This window comes from Coregonus clupeaformis, chromosome 28, assembly GCF_020615455.1.
Source record: "Coregonus clupeaformis isolate EN_2021a chromosome 28, ASM2061545v1, whole genome shotgun sequence".
NCBI lineage: Eukaryota > Metazoa > Chordata > Actinopteri > Salmoniformes > Salmonidae > Coregonus > Coregonus clupeaformis.
The window spans coordinates 35,879,860-35,900,054 of record NC_059219.1 but is presented as its reverse complement, the minus strand read 5'-3'; the positions used below and the strand labels follow the sequence as shown (position 1 = coordinate 35,900,054).

The 20,195-nt window shown below is 46.5% G+C and overlaps 1 protein-coding gene across 1 annotated transcript; it reads left to right on the top strand.

Moving 5' to 3' along the window:
* Window positions 1–263: 263 nt before the first annotated feature.
* LOC121543695 (transmembrane protein 168-A) lies at window positions 264–20,195 on the top strand. The gene is made up of 5 exons (XM_041853823.1): window positions 264–318; window positions 734–2,036; window positions 8,356–8,498; window positions 17,294–17,568; window positions 19,232–20,195. The coding sequence occupies exons 2-5, from the start codon at window positions 873–875 to the stop codon at window positions 19,777–19,779; spliced, it is 2,130 nt and encodes a 709-aa protein (XP_041709757.1). The 5' UTR covers window positions 264–318; window positions 734–872; the 3' UTR covers window positions 19,780–20,195.

The following is a 20,195-nucleotide window of genomic DNA, read 5'->3' as shown; positions in this document are numbered from 1 at the left end:
GGACACACAATGGATGTGGATACAATGATTAAATGCTCGAGGTGGTTGTCTTTTCTGATCAATGAATGTTAAAATTACATATTTGTTCAATTATCTTGATTGATATATTTTAATTGTTTTATATCAACACTGTTAACATAAATACTTATATTTCATTTATATCACCTCTAATGGAATAGCAATTTATTGAGAGGGACAACCTGCTGTGAAAGCACATTCGATTTCTCTGCAAACGCAAAATCTCAACTATGTGTCTCATCATACTTGCCGTAGTTTGGAGTCACGAACTGAAAACGAAAAAAGTTTTTAAACAAACGAGTAAGCAACTCAAGATTAATCTTTCGTTTTATCATTGCTAGTTATTTGTGAATACCTTTGATGATTTGAAGTAGTTTTACTGTGATGCCTCTGGAATTGCGTGAGATGTCATCACTTATTCAACTTTACGGAGCATAACTGGCTAGCTACTATAGCTAGCCATTCTTGTGCTATGTGGCATTCTTGTATTGTGTGCTAGCCATTATTGTGCTATTGACAGCAGCACCTAGCTAGCTAGCTAACTGTCTCTAATATTCTGTCATTAGCCACTGATGAGTGTCAATGTTTATTGCTATGATAATTAAAACGGTGTTTGTTTACTTGCTTGTCATCCAGTCAACATATAACAGCTAAATTAGGATGATTGTTGTGTTGATGATAATTCATGTTCCAAAAATATGTTCTCCTTTCACAGTGGCTGAATAGCCTATTTCATCTGGATCTCATCCTTAATATTGCCTAAATTGAAGTGCCCAAGTCCACTACAAAACTTGCACAAGCTTGCTACTGTCAGTGACGTACCTGATCATTGAATCATGAGTTCCTCCAGTTGAATGTTCAGGAGGATTCGTTACTGTCTCAGCCACTGTCTCTACGCAGCCATGTCACGCCTGGAGCTGGAGGAGGAGAGCGGGCCTGGGCCTGCACCTGGAGTAGAGGTGGACATGTGGTCGTCGGTGCGTTGCCTTGGTTACCTCTCCAGTTTCAACCTGATGGTGGCGGTATGCCTGGGCCTGTACGTGCGCTGGGAGCAGACGGACGAGCCCATGATCCTTGTCATCTTCATCCTGGGTCTCTTCGTCCTGGGCATCGCCAGCATCCTCTACTACTACTTCTCCATGGAATCAGCCAGTCTCAGCCTCTTCCACCTGTGGTTTGGCTTCCTTCTGGGCCTCCTGTGCTTCCTCAATAATCCCTCGCTGGAGGAGAATGTGAAGGAGCAGGCTACTAACTACCTGCTGCTGGCTAGTGTGGCTTTGAGGACGGTGTGGGCCTTAACAGATAGGATAATGGGCTGTGTTCACTATAAACCCACCCTGCTCTCGTCCGAGGAGCTCCTAGAACTCCTGGGCTTTGGCATCGCCAGCACCACCATGCTAATGCACAAATCTATCGCCCTCATTGCCCTAGTGGTGGCGCTGGGGGCTCTGATCGTGGGCCTGCGTGTCAAGTCCCTCCTAGCCCTGCCCAACTTGGCCTGCTTCGCCCTAGTCACCTCCCTGCTGTTCTTCAAGGCCGTGGGGATAACCACCAATCCCTTCGCCCTGGGCTGCTACCTGGGCCGTCTAATCTGTGACCCCCTCCTGGACGTCTACTTCAGCAGCCTGAGGGCCACCGAGCGCTGGCTGCCCGTGCTTTCCTGGGGACGTGTCTGGCGTCGACTCTCCCTGCTCCCTCTGGGGCTTGTGGAGATAGCCTTCTTCGTCCTAGCCGCTCTAAAGATGAGCCATCTAGAACTGTGGTACCTGGTGATCCCTGGGTTCTGTGTGTTTGGCCTGTTCTGGACAGTCTGCCACGTGGTGCTGCTGATCACACTGTGGGGCTTCCACACCAAACTGAGTGACTGTCAGAAGACGCGCTCGGTCCAGCCGTCAGACACACGCAGCCTGGACCGGGTCATGGCCTCGCGGGGGATGAGACACTTCTGCTTGATCTCTGAACGCCTGGTCTTCTTCAGCCTGGTGTCCACAGCCATACTGGCAGCTGTGTCCTGGCAGGTAAGCTGCTACATAGGGCTGAATGGTGAACTGGCAGGGTAATATATGTTAAACTAATGAATGAAAATATGGATTGATAAATCAGTTGGTTTATTGATCAGCTGATTGCGCGATTGATTGATTGTGTGATTGATCTGAGCTTTTCATTTATTGAGAAGATTTGAATCATTGAGAAGATTTGAATTATCTTATTCGAGACAGACCTGACCATAATAGCTGCATAGTAACAAAACAAGTCGAGTAGCATCATCAACATTGAAACATCAAGCTTCACGTCATAATCTCCAGAGACTGACACTTGCTAGAGGCCTGGCAGGCATTCACAACAGTCCCAAGCCGGAGAGGAGAGCTGCTTCTGCTCTCAACCGTGACCAAGTTAATTAGCACTTTAAAATGCCTATCTCCTTACATAAAGAGCCATAAATGATCTAGCCCTAATTTAGCTTTACCTTGTAATCTGCTATTAGCATAACAGGCTACACTGAGGCATGTCCAACTATTTATCACATCATATAAGATCTCCAGGCAGTGTATGCTACCGTACCTGTAGACTTCCAGTTATTGCGCTAACACTAGGCGAGTAGGGTCATCATTGGCTCGGGGGAAAAAAACTACCTGTAACTTCCTTCATACTGCACGCAGAGACATAAACATGGTATCCACGAGTTTGTCTGGGTAGGTAGAAAAACGAATAGTCAGAATCTCGCTGTATCTCTTTAAGCTATGACCCCACCATTTATTTTAATCACGAGTAAAAGCTAAAGTTGCAATGGGTCCGTTTAAAGGCCCTGTGCAGTCAAAAATGTGATTGTCCTGTGTTTTATATATTTCCACACTATGAGGTTGAAATAATACTGTGAAAATGCACTTTCAAATAAAATAAAATAAAATTGTATTGGCCACATGCGCCGAATACAGCAGGTGCAGACATTACAGTGAAATGCTTACTTACATCCCTTAACCAACAGTGCATTTATTTTTAACAAAAAAGTAAAAATAAAACAACAACAAAAAAAGTGTTGAGAAAAAAAGAGCAGAAGTAAAATAAACCGGTGCAGAGTCAATGTGCGGGGGCACCGGCTAGTTGAAGTAATATGTACATGTGGGCAGAGTTAAAGTAACTATGCATAAATAATTAACAGAGTAGCAGCAGCGTAAAAGGATGGGGTGGGGGGGCAGTGCAAATAGTCCGGGTAGCCATGATTAGCTGTTCAGGAGTCTTATGGCTTGGGGGTAGAAGCTGTTGAGAAGTCTTTTGGACCTAGACTTGGCACTCCGATACCGCTTGCCGTGCGGTAGCAGAGAGAACAGTCTATGACTAGGGTGGCTGGAGTCTTTTACAATTTTGAGGGCTTTCCTCTGACACTGCCTGGTATAGAGGTCCTGGATGGCAGGAAGCTTGGCCCCAGTGATGTACTGGGCCGTACACACTACCCTCTGTAGTGCCTTGCGGTCGGAGGCCAAGCAGTTGCCATACCAGGCGGTGATGCAACCAGTCAGGATGCTCTCGATGGTGCAGCTGTAGAATTTTTTGAGGATCTGAGGACCCATGCCAAATCTTTTCAGTCTCCTGAGGGGGAATAGGCTTTGTCGTGCCCTCTTCGCAACTGTCTTAGTGTGTTTGGACCATGATAGTTCGTTGGTGATGTGGACACCAAGGAACTTGAAGCTCTCAACCTGTTCCACTACAGCCCCGTCGATGAGAATGGGGGCGTGCTCAGTCCTCTTTTTTTTCCTGTAGTCCCACAATCACTCCTTTTGTCTTGGTCACGTTGAGGGAGAGGTTGTTGTCCTGGCACCACAAGGCCAGGTCTCTGACCTCCTCCCTATAGGCTGTCTCATCGTTGTCGGTGATCAGGCCTACCACTGTTGTGTCGTCGGCAAACTTAATGATGGTGTTGGAGTCGTGCCTGGCCATGCAGTCATGGGTGAACAGGGAGTACAGGAGGGGACTGAGCACGCACCCCTGAGGGGCCCCCGTGTTGAGGATCAGTGTGGCAGATGTGTTGTTAACTACCCTTACCACTTGGGGGCGGCCCATCAGGAAGTCCAGGATCCAGTTGCAGAGGGAGGTGTTTAGTCCCAGGATCCATAGCTTAGTGATGAGCTTTGAGGGCACTATGGTGTTGAATGCTGAGCTGTAGTCAATGAATAGCATTCTCACGTAGGTGTTCCTCTTGTCCAGGTGGGAAAGGGCAGTGTGGAGTGCAATAGAGATTGCATCATCTGTGGATCTGTTGGGGCGGTATGCAAATTGGAGTGGGTCTAGGGTTTCTGGGATAATGGTGTTGATGTGAGCCATGACCAGCCTTTCAAAGCACTTCATGGCTACAGACGTCAGTGCTACGGGTCGGTAGTCATTTAGGCAGGTTATCTTAGAGTCCTTGGGAACGGGGACTATGGTGGTCTGCTTGAAACATGTTGGTATTACAGACTCAGTCAGGGACATGTTGAAAATGTCAGTGAAGACACTTGCCAGTTGGTCAGCACATGCTCGGAGTACACGTCCTGGTAATCCGTCTGGCCCTGCGGCCTTGTGAATGTTGACCTGCTTAAAAGTCTTACTCACATCGGCTACGGAGAGCGTGATCACATAGTCATCCGGAACAGCTGGTGCTCTCATGCATGCTTCAGTGTTGCTTGCCTCGAAGCAAGCATAGAAGTGGTTTAGCTCGTCTGGAAGTCTTGTGTCACTGGGCAAGAGTGTAAGAGCTGTTTGAAAAGGCCGCCTGAAATGTCTGCCTGTTTTGGTGGGATGGATATTTGGCCTGACTGGTGACATCACCAGGCGGTAAATTAGTAAATAGACCAATAAGAAAGAGTTCAGTTTTCCCCTCCCCACTCAGACCACTCCCAGCCAATCCTAGCAAAATTATTGCTTGAGAAGTCTTTGCTAAGAAGCCATTTTTGGTTCTTTTTGACCATTTTAATTTAAAACAATCACAATCAAGATACTTAATTGTTACTCAGAAATGATTTGATTTTGAGATAAAAACGACCTTTAATAAGCACAAGAAACCTGCAAAGTTAATAAAAGGGTGTGGCAGTAAGAGCAGGAACAGCAGCATCTAGTGGGCAAAACCTGCTACTTTCACACAACTTTATGGGGGGAAATGCAAGCGACTTCAATGGTTAATTTCTCTGAACAGGGAAAAAAATACATCACCAAATTCACTGAGAATACATTACATAGTTTGAATTAATAATACTCCAAGCCGCAGCTTTATAATACTTGTCAAAAATAGAGAACTGATACTGTATATTGACGGTTGGGGTGGCCTTGATTTGGGGGGGTACGTGGGTGGCTTTTGACAATTTATTTGGATTCATCACGTCTTAGGCATTTTAAGAAGTGGTTTGGTCCAAATCGGATGTTGGGTATTATATTTAATGAATATTATATGAATCCTATGAATTGAAATGGCCAATTTGGATGCAATCAATTAGCTTAATTTCTCAAAGTTCAAATAGTCTTTCAACAAAATAATGTTGTAGGAATGCTTATCTTATCTGTTTCTAACTACAGAAACCATTTCAGAACAATCAGAGATGGTGGGTGTCATGGCTTGCTGAAATATGCATACTACGTCATATACAGTGGGGAGAACAAGTATTTTATACACTGCCGATTTTGCAGGTTTTCCTACTTACAAAGCATGTAGAGGTCTGTAATTTGTATCATAGGTACACTTCAACTGTGAGAGAAGGAATCTAAAACAAAAATCCAGAAAATCACATTTGTATGATTTTTAAGTAATTCATTTGCATTTTATTGCATGACATAAGTATTTGATACATCAGAAAAGCAGAACTTAATATTTGGTACAGAAACCTTTGTTTGCAATTACAGGGATCATACGTTTCCTGTAGGTCTTGACCAGGTTTGCACACACTGCAGCAGGGATTTTGGCCCACTCCTCCATACAGACCTTCTCCAGATCCTTCAGGTTTCGGGGCTGTCGCTGGGCAATACGGACTTTCAGCTCCCTCCAAAGATGTTCTATTGGGTTCAGGTCTGGAGACTGGCTAGGCCACTCCAGGACCTTGAGATGCTTCTTACGGAGCCACTCCTTAGTTGCCCTGGCTGTGTGTTTCGGGTCGTTGTCATGCTGGAAGAGCCAGCCACAACCCATCTTCAATGCTCTTACTGAGGGAAGGAGGTTGTTGGCCAAGATCTCGCGATACATGGCCCCATCCATCCTCCCCTCAATACGGTGCAGTCGTCCTGTCCCCTTTGCAGAAAAGCATCCCCAAAGAATGATGTTTCCACCTCCATGCTTCACGGTTGGGATGGTGTTCTTGGGGTTGTACTCATCCTTCTTCTTCCTCCAAACACGGCGAGTGGAGTTTAGACCAAAAGCTCAATTTTTGTCTCATCAGACCACATGACCTTCTCCCATTCCTCCTCTGGATCATCCAGATGGTCATTGGCAAACTTCAGACGGGCCTGGACATGCGCTGGCTAGAGCCATTTTAATCCATGACGGCGTAGTGTGTTACTAATGGTTTTCTTTGAGACTGTGGTCCCAGCTCTCTTCAGGTCATTGACCAGGTCCTGCCGTGTAGTTCTGGGCTGATCCCTCACCTTCCTCATGATCATTGATGCCCCACGAGGTGAGGTCTTGCATGGAGCCCCAGACCGAGGATGATTGACTGTCATCTTGAACTTCTTCCATTTTCTAATAATTGCGCCAACAGTTGTTGCCTTCTCACCAAGCTGCTTGCCTATTGTCCTGTAGCCCATCCCAGCCTTGTGCAGGTCTACAATTTTATCCCTGATGTCCTTACGCAGCTCTCTGGTCTTGGCCATTGTGGAGAGGTTGGAGTCTGTTTGATTGAGTGTGTGGACAGGTGTCTTTTATACAGGTAACGAGTTCAAACAGGTGCAGTTAATACAGGTAATGAGTGGAGAACAGGAGGGCTTCTTAAAGAAAAACTAACAGGTCTGTGAGAGCCGGAATTGGTAGGTGATCAAATACTTATGTCATGCAATAAAATGCAAATTAATAACTTAAAAATCATACAATGTGATTTTCTGGATTTTTGTTTTAGATTCAGTCTCTCACAGTTGAAGTGTACCTATGATAAAAATTACAGACCTCTACATGCTTTGTAAGTAGGAAAACCTGCAAAATCAGCAGTGTATCAAATACTTGTTATCCCCACTGTATGTGCAACTATGTGTGCCATGTCATTGCTCTCTCTCTCTCTTTCTCTCGCACACTCTCTGCTGTGTCCACTGAGCCGTTGGGCCCGCACTGCAACCTCTTTGGATAAAGATGGGCAGGCGTCTTGTTAGCTGTCACTCAAATGCGAGGGCCTGAAGCTCATTGGCTAGAACTCAAATTGATAGGAGGCTGGCCCACGTGGGGGGAAATGTAGGGAAAATGGCGCGGCACAGATTCAAGAAAGCAGTCGTTTTCAAACCAAGGATTTTGTGGCTAATTAAGGTGACAGTAAATCTGCTCATAGATTATGCATGTATGAACTACACATTGACACATCCAGCCCAAAGCGGGAGGTTTAAACAAATACTTTCTTAGTCGCCAAAGTACCGGAACACGTCTTTAAGCAAGGATACTTACTCAACCCACCCACATACTCTTCAACATTTTAAAGTAAGATATACAATTCATTGTCCGTGTTACCAAACATATAGGCCTAGCTATAGCCTTGAATTGTTTCTATAATCTAGGCCTATAGCCTTGCTCTACTTTAAAAGGGCTTGAAGGCTGGGATGGCATAAGAGCTTCAGTGTTGCTGTGTCAAATGAGAACTGAGGAGATGACGATGGACCAGCTGTGAGGCCTTTGGCAGTAGTAGCTGAATTTAACAAGAGGTCTGCTGCCTCCATCCAAAATTCATTAGCTAATAATGAAGCAGGGAGCTCTGAAGTGATGTGGTAAGCTTGCTGTTGCCTCGCTAATTGAACAAGTCGGATTGAGGAAAAATATGGATTTTAATTGTGAATGTAACACAAGTGTAATTGAGGAAACGCAAGGCTACGTGGAAATCGTCATGGCAACATAAGTATTTTGTTGTCTCTTTTTTTGTGTGTAATTTGTGTGTAGTTACTGAATTTTAACAGCTTGGGGAATTTGTATAACAATCCATTGTGGCCTTGGAATTTCACTTCGACTATCTTTGAAAAGGCTTCATTCTCACTCATTCCCACAGCTTCACTTGAGTGTGTTCCAAGGGTGTTTTGAGCTGTAGCCTTGTGATGGAATTTTGTTTGTGTGTATCTAAATAGCTAAATTATCTTACGCTTCAATACATTTTTTAAAAATCACAAATTACATTTTATCTTGTGTTGCAGCCCTCCAACGGTGTGTTCATGAGTATGTTCCTGGTGGTCCTCCCTCTGGAGTCTCTGGCCCACGGGCTCTTCCATGAGCTGGGCAGCTGCCTGGGGGGCACGTGTGTGGGCTACGCTGTGGTCGTCCCTACCACCTACAGCAGGTAGCAGCAGTAGCCTACTCTGTATGTACAGTGCATTCGGAAAGTATTCAGACCTCTTCCCTTTTTCCACATTTTGGTACGTTACAGCCTTATTTTAAAATGGATTAAATAAATTAAAATCCTCATCAATCTACACACAATACCCCATAATGACAACGCAAAAACAGGTTTGTTGAAAGTTTTCAAATGTATTAAAAATAAAAAACAGAACCTTATTTACATAAGTATTCAGACCCTTTGCTATGAGTCGCGGAATTGATCTGAGGTGCATCCTGTTTCCATTGATCATCCTTGAGATGTTTCTACAACTTGATTGGAGTCCATCTGTGGTAAATTCAATTGATTGGACATGATTTTGAAAGGCACACACCTGTCTATATAAGGTCCCACAGTAGAGCTCCAAGACAGGATTGTGTCGAGACATTTCTGCAGCATTGAAGGTCCCCAAGAACACAGTGGCCTCCATCATTCTTAAATGGAAGAAGTTTGGAACCACCAAGACTCTTCCTAGAGCTGGCCGCATGGCCAAACTGAGCAATCGGGGAAGGGCCTTGGTCTGGGAGGTGACCAGAAACCCGATGGTCATCTGTGGAGATGGGAGAACCTTTCAGAAGGACAACCATCTCTGCAGCACTCTACCAATCAAGCCTTTATGGTAGAGTGGCCAGATGGAAGTCACTCCTCAGTAAAAGGCACATGACAGCCCGCTTGGAGTTTGCCAAAAGGCACCTAAAGGACTCTCAGACCATGAGAAACAAGTTTCTCTGTTCTGATGAAACCAAGAGTGAACTCTTTGGCCTGAATGCCAAGTGTCACTTCTGGAGGAAACCTGGCACCATCCCTACGGTGAAGCATGGTGGTGGCAGCATCATGCTGTGGGGATGTTTTTCAGTGGCAGGGACTGGGAGACTAGTCAGAATCGAGGTAAAGATGAATGGAGCAAAGTACATAGAGATCCTTGATGAAAACCTGCTCCAGAGCGCACAGGACCTCAGACTGGGGCAAAGGTTCACTTTCCAACAGGACAACGACCCTAAGCACACAGCCAAGACAACGCAGGAGTGGCTTTGGGACAAGTCTCTGAATGTCCTTGAGTGGCCCAGCCAGAGCCCGGACTTGAACCCGATCTAACATCTCTTGAGAGACCTGAAAATAGCTTTGCAGCGATGCTCCCCATCCAACCTGACAGAGCTTGAGAGGATCTGTAGGGAAGAATAGGAGAAACTCCCCAAATACAGGTGTGCCAAGCTTGTAGCGTCATATCCAAGAAGACTCAAGGCTGTAATCGCTGCCAAAGTTTATTCAACAAAATACTGAGTAAAGGGTCTGAATACTTTTTTTTTAGTTTTTCAGTTTTTAATAAATTTTCAAAAGAAATTTAAACCTGTTTTTGCTTTGTCATTATGGGATATTGTGTGTAGATTGATGAGATTAATTTTAAAAAAAAATCCATTTTAGAATAAGGCTGTAACGTAACAATGTGGAAAAAGTCAAGGGATCTGAATAATTTCCGAATGCACTGTATATAAACGTACACACACACACACACATATATATATATACATATATACATACATACATACATACATACATATATGTATATATGTGTATGTATATATATGTATATATATATATGTGTGTGTGTGTGTATGTATATATATATATATATATATATACAGTGGGGAGAACAAGTATTTGATACACTGCCGATTTTGCAGGTTTTCCTACTTACAAAGCATGTAGAGGTCTGTAATTTTTATCATAGGTACACTTCAACTGTGAGAAACGGTATCTAAAACCGTTACCCTCTGCCCTAGGGCAGAACAGCCTGAAGCAAATTTATGCACACACCTACAGCCAATAGGAGTACAGGTGTCCCTATATAAGGAACCCCGTTCCCTCAATCTGCCTCCCGAGATATTATCTTCAGCGAGACTAGAGAGGGTCGGTAGGGCCTTAAGTCCTATGGGGCTCCGCTCCACTCATAGAACTGGAGTTACACTCCGGTAACTAATCGTTCTATATCGTGGAGCTCCGCCCCATAGGGGAGCTCTGCTCCTAGTGGTTTAAGGCGGAGCGAAACGCTCCAAAATGTACTCCCTGCCGAGCCTAACACTTTCCATTAAAAAATGAAAAAAGGTCAAGCCCAGCAATGGCTGCAACCAATTCCCGCAGTACTGCGACTAAGAAACCCATCAGGGCGTCACAATATACCGCGTCATCGGTTATAGACCCGCCCCATCTAGCTCAATGACAATGGCAATGGCTATTGGGCAGATCATCAGAATAGAAGCCATGCTAATCTGTACTAGCAGATAGCCGTGCCTCAATATTCTTGATAGACCGCCTTACTAATTCAATGAATTTCATAGAATAGTAGGCAGGGACAAAAAATATCAGTCATACTAAACTGAACCTCAGATAGATGACCTCACATTCTGTCCCCTCAATACATATCTCTACCATACTGACACAGTCAGTCAGGAGACATGCCGCAAAATATGCTTTCACCCAAAGCGGACCTGATTGGAACCTGTCCAAGGTCCTGTTTCCCTCCATCTCAAGATTCTCTTTCAGCTGCGCTGAGTACAATCGAGTTGAGAGTTCAAAAAGCTTATTCTTGCCATAACAAGTTTTCTTCACCAAAGCGGACCTGATTGGAACCTGTCCAAGGTCCTGTTTTGTCTATTCCCTTCATCTCAAAATCGCCTTTCAGCTCTGCTGAAAACCGACCGAGCTAAAGAGTTAGAAAACATGTCCATCCAAATATGTTACTTCTAACAAAATCGGATTTATGAACATGGTCACAATCCTGCTTTCCTTCTCTGTCTTGCTCAAGGTCTCCCTTCAGCCACACTGAGTACAGACCGAGCCAAAGAGTTAGAAGACATATCCAACAGATAGAAACGGATAAAAGGAGACGGTGTCGACCATGACGCCGCTCTACAAATATCCTCTACCTCTGTTCCCCTGAAGAGGGCAGTAGAAGCTGCTACTCCACGAGTGGAGTGCGCTCTAATACCCTGAGGTGGTTGTTGCCCCGCCGCCTCGTACGCCGTCTCAATGCCTTCACAAAGCCAATGAGACAATCGCTGTTTTGAAAGTGGTCTACCTAATGCAGCCGCACCGTGACACACAAACAGCTGAGGCGATGACCTAACCGCCGCTGTGCGCCTAACGTAACACGCCAAAGCGCGTACTGGGCACAGACAATGAAGCTTTTCCTCACTCCTCTCCCCATGGGGAGGGGGATGAAAAGCCCACAATTCCACGATCTGTGATCTATATGCACTGTTAATAACCTTCGGCACAAATGCCGGGTTAGGACGTAACACCGCTCTGCTCAGATCGCCATTAATGGCAAGGCAGTCGGGTCTCGTCGACAGTGCACATAAATCACTGACTCGCTTAGCGGTAGTCAAGGCGAGCAACAGCGCCGTCTTGATAGACAGCATCTTGAGGGGTATTTGATTCAATGGCTCGAACGGCGACTTACATAGTGCTTCGAGAACCAATGCCAAATCCCATTTGGGCAGCGTAGCTCTAGGCCTTGGCCTAAGCCGTTGCGTTCCCAATAAGAAACGTTTCACTAATGGATGACTGAACACGTTTTTTCCGTTAAACCCTTCATGACCAGCTGAAATTGCCGCTGCAAACACTCGAATGGTGGAGGGCGATTTCTGCTTATCAAACATAGACTGCAGGAATGAGAGTACACTCTCTACCTGACAGCTCATGGGGTCCACGTTCTGTGTGTCACACCATCGTGAAAAAACGTTCCATCTGCTGGTATACATCCTAGAAGTGGAACTGGCTCTTGCGCCCTGTATTGTTCTGATCACTGCATCAGACAACCCACGGCGCTTCAACCTGTCCCATTCAGGAACCAAGCCTTCAGTGGTTGGCCGATTACGGGCCATTGCCCTATCGAGCCTCCCGCCTGAGTCAACGCGTCCCGTCGATGTGGAATTGGCCAAGGTGGCGCAATCAACATCTGACTCATCTCCGCAAACCACGGAGCCCCCGGGCGATCGGGCGCTATCAGTATCACTGACAGCTCCTCTGACCTCACCCTGGCTAGCAGTGGGAGAATGCAAGACAGCGGAGGGAATGCATACAGGAGAACTTTCGGCCACGGATAGTGCGCAAATGCGTCTCTTCCCAGTGGCGGCTCGTCCTGTTCCCTCAGGGAGAACCATAGGAGACACTGCGCGTTCACACGTGACGCGAACAGGTCCACCTCGGCTCTCCCGAATTGTTCCCAAATTCTTAGAACAATGTCCGGGTGCAGACACCACTCGTCGTCTCGAGGACCCCCTCTTGACATGAGGTCTGCCCCTACGTTCAAGTAGCCCGGAATGTGCGCTGCTCTCAACGAGCGAAGGTGCTTGTGAGCCCACAGCCACAATTCCACTGCCGCCCGATGGAGGGCAGGAGACCTGACCCCCTCCCTGGCGGTTTATGTGAGCCACTGTGGTTCGGTTGTCTGACCAAACCAACACATCGCGACCCCCGAAGGGTAGACTCGAAGTGGGTCAGGACCAGTCGAACCGTTTCCAACTCTAGGAGGTTGATGTGACGACCTGATTGAGGCCATGCACCTCCTATCGCTTGAGACTGACATGTCCCTCCCCATCCAGTCAGAGATGCATCTGTAAACACTGGAATGTAGGATGACACCTTGCCCATCGGGACTCCGTGCGTGAGAACGCTCGGGTTCCGCCAATAGTCCAGGTCTGCTATTAGCGAGAGAGGAACCACCACCAACCGATGACGTTGACGCACTGGGTCTAGTCTTAGTTGGGCGAACCACCGCTGTGTTCTGCGCATGTGCAGAAGCCCCAGCGGGACCACAGAGTGGGCTGCCGACATGAGACCCAAAAGTGACATGATCGATAGCGCCGTTACTGTGTGATTCGGACGACACTTCCTCAGGGCTAGTAACAATGCTGCCCTTCGAGGGTCCGAAATTCGCGCCCTCATCATTACAGTGTCTAGCTGTAGTCCCAGGTAGACGATCTGATGACTGGGCCAGGGTGCGCTCTTTTTCCAATTCACAGCAAACCCCAGACGCGTGAGATGAGTCACTGTCTGTGTCGTGTGTGTGAACGCCAGCTCTGCTGACGGGGCGAGAACCAGCAGGTCGTCTAGGTAGGCTAATAGCCTTATCCCCTGACGGCGCAGCGGTTCCAATGCCGCCTCCACACATTTGGAAAATGTTCGAGGTGCCAGGGCGTACCCAAACGGCATCCTCGTGAACTCGTACGCCACCCCTTGTCCATCAGCAAGGGCATTGAAGATGAAACGTGGCTGGGTCTTTCAGCATGACAATGATTCCAAACACACCGCCCGGGCAACGAAGGAGTGGCTTCGTAAGAAGCATTTCAAGGTCCTGGAGTGGCCTAGCCAGTCTCCAGATCTCAACCCCATAGAAAATCTTTGGAGGGAGTTGAAAGTCCGTGTTGCCCAGCGACAGCCCCAAAACATCACTGCTCTAGAGGAGATCTGCATGGAGGAATGGGCCAAAATACCAACAACAGTGTGTGAAAACCTTGTGAAGACTTACAGAAAACGTTTGACCTGTGTCATTGCCAACAAAGGGTATATAACAAAGTATTGAGAAACTTTTGTTATTGACCAAATACTTATTTTCCACCATCATTTGCAAATAAATTAATTACAAATCCTACAATGTGATTTTCTGGATTATTTTTTCTCATTTTGTCTGTCATTACAGGCCTCTCTCATCTTTTTAAGTGGGAGAACTTGCACAATTGGTGGCTGACTAAATACTTTTTTCCCCCACTGTATATATATAGTGTGGGAAAAAAGTTTTTGATCCCCTGCTGATGTTGTACGTTTGCCCACTGACAAAGAAATTATCAGTCTATAATTTTAATGGTAGGTTTATTTGAACAGTGAGAGACAGAATAACAACAAAAAAATCCAGAAAAACGCATGTCAAAAATGTTATAAATTGATTTGCATTTTAATGAGGGAAATAAGTATTTGACCCCCTCACAATCAGAAAGATTTCTGGCTCCCAGGTGTCTTTTATACAGGTAACGAGCTGAGATTAGGAGCACACTCTTAAAGGGAGTGCTCCTAATTTCAGCTTGTTACCTGTATAAAAGACACCTGTCCACAGAAGCAATCAATCAATCATATTCCAAACTCTCCACCATGGCCAAGACCAAAGAGCTCTCCAAGGATGTCAGGGACAAGATTGTAGACCTACACAAGGCTGGAATTGGCTACAAGACCATCACCAAGCAGCTTGGTGAGAAGGTGACAACAATGGAAGAAACACAAAAGACCTGTCAATCTCCCTCGGCCTGGGGCTCCATGCAAGATCTCATCTCGTGGAGTTGCAATGATCATGAGAACGGTGAGGAATCAGCCCAGAACTACACGGGAGGATCTTGTCAATGATCTCAAGGCAGCTGGGACCATAGTCACCAAGAAAACAATTGGTAACACACTACGCCGTGAAGGACTGAAATCCTGCAGCGCCCGCAAGGTCCCCCTGCTCAAGAAAGCACATATACATGCCCGTCTGAAGTTTGCCAATGAACATCTGAAAGATTCAGAGGAGAACTGGGTGAAAGTGTTGTGGTCAGATGAGACCAACATCGAGCTCTTTGGCATCAACTCAACTCTCCGTGTTTGGAGGAGGAGGAAAGCTGCCTATGACCCCAAGAACACCATCCCCACCGTCAAACATGGAGGTGGAATCATTATGCTTTGGGGGTGTTTTTCTGCTAAGGGGACAGGACAACTTCACCGCATCAAAGGGATGATGGATGGGGCCATGTACCGTCAAATCTTGGGTGAGAACCTCCTTCCCTCAGCCAGGGCATTGAAAATGGGTCGTGGATGGGTATTCCAGCATGACAATGACCCAAAACACACGGCCAAGGCAACAAAGGAGTGACTCAAGAAGAAGCACATTAAGGTCCTGGAGTGGCCTAGCCAGTCTCCAGACCTTAATCCCATAGAGGGAGCTGAAAGTTGGAGTTGCCAAACGTCAGCCTCGAAACCTTAATGACTTGAAGAAGATCTGCAAAGAGGAGTGGGACAAAATCCCTCCTGAGATGTGTGCAAACCTGGTGGCCAACTACAAGAAACGTCTGACCTCTGTGATTGCCAACAAGGGTTTTGCCACCAAGTACTAAGTCATGTTTTGCAGAGGGGACAAATACTTATTTCCCTCATTAAAATGCAAATCAATTGATAACATTTTGACATGCGTTTTTCTGGATTTCTTTGTTGTTATTCTGTCTCTCACTGTTCAAATAAACCTACCATTAAAATTATAGACTGATCATTTCTTTGTTAGTGGGCAAACGTACAAAATCAGCAGGGGATCAAAAACTTTTTTCCCTCACTGTACACAGACCTCACACACACACACACAGACACACACTCACTATATTTTTCTCCACAATCATCAATATTCCCTGCACCGAAGTAAAAAAATACCTTAACTTTACAGCATCCAGAGGGACAGACCATAATTTCAATTCCCTCACTGGACAAACCAAGTGGAAATATATCCCAATAACCATGCATAAACATGGCCCTAATGTTTCCCCCCTGAGGCTGCTCTCTCCCTGGCATACTAAGTGGCTGTGGGTGGAAGATGTGTTTACGACCAGTCAGGGCCACTCTCTGTCCAAAATGGCACCCTATCCCTTTGATTAGGACCCACTGGGCTCTAGTCAAAAGTAGTGCACTATGTAGGGAATAGGGTGCCATTTCAGACTCTGCCTCTATCTCTGTGCTAGGGCAGTTAGCACTTAGCAGTAGCTAGCTGCTGTCTGTCTGTGGTGGTGATTCGGATGCAGGCCCATACATCTGCTCTGTATGCCAGGGCTGTGGATGTAGGCCCCACCGGGAGACCAGAGTGCATGTTGAGAATATAGCAGTGTATTATCTACTGTTTGATGGGTTCAGATCATGTTTTTACAATGATGAGGACCCCTTGGGAAGATGAGGAGGAGGAGGAGAAGAAGGGAACGGCGAGGGACAGAGAGCAAAGGAGAGAAAGTCAGACAGGGACAAAGAGAGAGAGGGAGAGAGACAGGCTTTTAGAGAGGCAGGACAGGGGGAAGGGGATAGAGAGAGACTAATATGTTTCCATCTTTGTATAGATAAGACCCATGCCAGGTTAGTGAAACAAATCTGTCACGTCATCCACTGCCCCCAGTCATCTCAATACAACGACTCAGACAACATCGACTCATTATTCAGACAGAACTCTCTCCAATCTCTCCAGCCCAAGGTCTCTCTCAAGACCATAATAACTCTGCTTTCAGATGAAATGTTTTGAGTTATGCAGATGTCTATATGAGTGAATGGAGAAAGTCGTGAGTAATGCCAGGCACAGGGACAGACAGATACAGAGTGAGTGGGGCTATATTGAGTAACAGAGACTGGGGCAGCCTTGACTCCTGTCCTTATGCCTGGTGCTGTGCGATGGAGAGACAGAGAGAAAGGTGTGTCGGATCGAACAGATGGATCTGTCTTGACCTCCAAATCTTGTTGTGGGGTCGTTGGGTCAGAACTCATCGCCATCTTTATTGTCACTCATTTTAGCCCTCCACACACACACACACACACATTCATATTATCTCATATTTCATCTCTACTGTACTGCCAGTGTCTTCACCTCTATTCCTTTTCTTTTTCTTTTCAATTCTGCTCTCCGTCTCCACTTGCCATTCTCTCCTCATATTCATTGTCTCCCCCCCCCCCCACCTATTCACCCATCCTTCTCTCCCTTCCCTCCACAGCCCAGACGGCCAGCCCACCCTCCTACCTCCGGACCAGGTGCAGGAGCTGAACGTGCGCTCCACGGGCATGTTGAACAGCGTGCAGCGCCTCTTCTCCCACCACATGATCGAGACGTTTGGCTGTGACTACTCCACCAGCGGGGTGACCTTGGAGGCCCTGCAGGCCAAGCTCAAGGCCTTCCTGGAGCTTCGCACGGCCGACGGGCCCCGCCATGATACATACGTGGTGTTCTACAGCGGGCATACGCAGCGCACCGGGGCCTGGGCACTGGCAGGTGAGGGTCATCATAGCTTACAGAGGCTGGCTGGCTGGCTGGCTGGCTGGCTGGCTGGCTGGCTGGCTGGCTGGCTGGCTGGCTGGCTGGCTGGTTGGTTGGCTGCCTCTGCTCAACTCTCAGAAACCAGCAGACAAGCTTCTTGCCTCTCTGTCTCTCATCGTCAATCAATGTTTATTTTGCACCTATTTATTTCCAGACTAGATCAAACATGAAAAATACAAATACAGGATCAAATTAAGGTTATATGTTTGAATAAAACATAATGATGAGGGTAGAATAATGTATTCTTGCTTTGCCAAACATTTTAAAGTTTTCCATTTGTTTGTGAGAAATGTCTGGAACAACAGCAGTAGTTAGAACAAGTACAAAATATTTTGTAGTCTGCCAGATGCAGTGTGTGCCTGTACTTTTCATTAATCCATGTGACTCTTAGCAGAAATGAAGAGTACAACATTTCCCCAGTGTGATAACTGAAGTTTGTCATCAGAGTGGCTGCCAACACACACCAACGCTTTATCACTGCATGATGCTGCTAGGAAGCTCAGTGACAATTAAACATGACTTGACCATTGTTAATGTACTCCCACTCCTAACTTTGATTTTTCTCCATTAACCCAGACAACCTTTTGTCTTTAATGTCCATTACTTGCTCACCACCTACCTTAACCTTATCAAATACATGCAGACAGTCATCGTGACTCATCGGGCAAATCAGCAGTAATAAGTAGTTAATTAGTATTATTATTAACCCATTACCCAATTATTCTTTAATGGACTATGGAAGGAAAATATTTTAATCATACTGCAATTTTTAAAACCCTTGTTATCAAACTAGCTGCTAAACTAACATTCAGGGTCAATAAAAAAAAAACTAGTACGTATTGTCTTCCTGAAGATACAGATCCAACTACGGACCAACCAAGTATTCTAGTAATATGTGTCAAAACATCAATGTGGCCACAGTATATTATCCTGGTGCTCCCCTGAAACCCACATTTTACTTAAAACATCAGTGTGTCGCGACCACACAGTATCGCTCCTCCTAACCGTTCCCTTTCTGAGCAGCTCCCAAGCTGTAAAGAAATATCTTATCTTGGCTCCATCTACGGGCACCTCTTAATCTTCCTGCCATGGAGCACACTGCCGTATTAATCCTCATGAAGGATACTGCGTGTCATACCCTGTGTCACAGTGTTTGAGCAGTGGAGGCCGAGGGGAAAAACAACCCGGGCCCTGGCTGGCGTTGGAGCTTTACAGAACGGTCTGGGAAGAGCGGGGTGGGGGGTGTCTCTGGCACTCTCACTCACTCACTCACTCATGCAGGCTGCTCACGCACACATATAGACACTCATATGCCGCTCACATATTTGCCACAAAGGAGGGGTATCCAAACAGAAAGCAGTCCCTGTAACTCAAGATTTAGGCGCCTTAGACTAGGGATAGGCCATACAGTCGTATAGCTGTAGATGGTATTCAGAATAACAATAGAGATGATTTGACAAATAACTTGACTATTCACATGTTCCTTTTGTTTCCATTGTGCATGTTATGATATAGATCATATCAGCTTTTCGCAAATGGTTGTTCCTTGTTGGTCCCAGCCTAAGACTTGGTTGTGGTTATTAAGCTAGAAACATGTTTATTTCTCTCTCTCTTCCAGGAGGAGACTCTCTGCGTCTGGAGCAGTTGCTGGAGTGGTGGAAGGAGAAGAACAGCGGCTTCACCTCCCGCCTCATCCTGGTCCTGGACACAGAGAACTCTCTGCCTTGGGTAAAGGAGGTCCGCAGGATGGAGGGAGTCTACGTGGCCGTGCAAGGGGCCGAGCTCGCCCCCGCCGGTGACATCGAAGGTGTGGACGCCCCCCGCCTCGGGGACTTCACCTCGGAGTGGGTGGAGTTCAACTGCAACCCGGACAGCGCCACCCAGTGGTTGGAGAAGGACAGGATGGTGGTGGCGGCCTACGGTGTGTCGAAACACTGGAGCGACTACACGCTCCATCTTCCCACAGGGAGCGACGTGGCCAAGCACTGGAAGACCCACTTCCCCCAGGCTACCTATCCTCTGGTGCACCTGTCCAACTGGTGCTGTGGGCTCAACCTCCTCTGGCTGTGTGGAGTGTGTCTGAGGTGCTTCAGGCGATTCAAACTGGGCTGGTTCCCTCCCAATATACTGGACACGGGACAGGGCATCAAACTGGTCCACTCATAGACTGAGCTGTGTGTCTGTCTGGGAGATCACTTGCCTGACCACTCACCCTGAATTGAATTCCTCTGCTCTATCAATCGCTACATACATTCAGTCTGAAACTGCCATCCTAGAAGTTGTTTGTGTGACTTCAAAACAAATTCATCAGTGATTGGATCGTCTATAACAAATCTAACCAATCAGAGAGTCAAAGTTGATAACTTCATCAGGTAGGCCGGCTCTGGCCCAACCCATTGGTTTCTGGGACCAATCAGATTGGTCAGATTGTGTTCGCATTCTAGAAATCGTCGAGGAGGGAGGCAAATCCAGACTCATCGTGGAGAAGAAACGTCAGTTGGCCGGAGCAATGTGGATGGGTAGCCAGGCAAGGAGATCACAATGGTGTTTCAGCAGGTAGCCTAGCGGTTAAGAATGTTGGG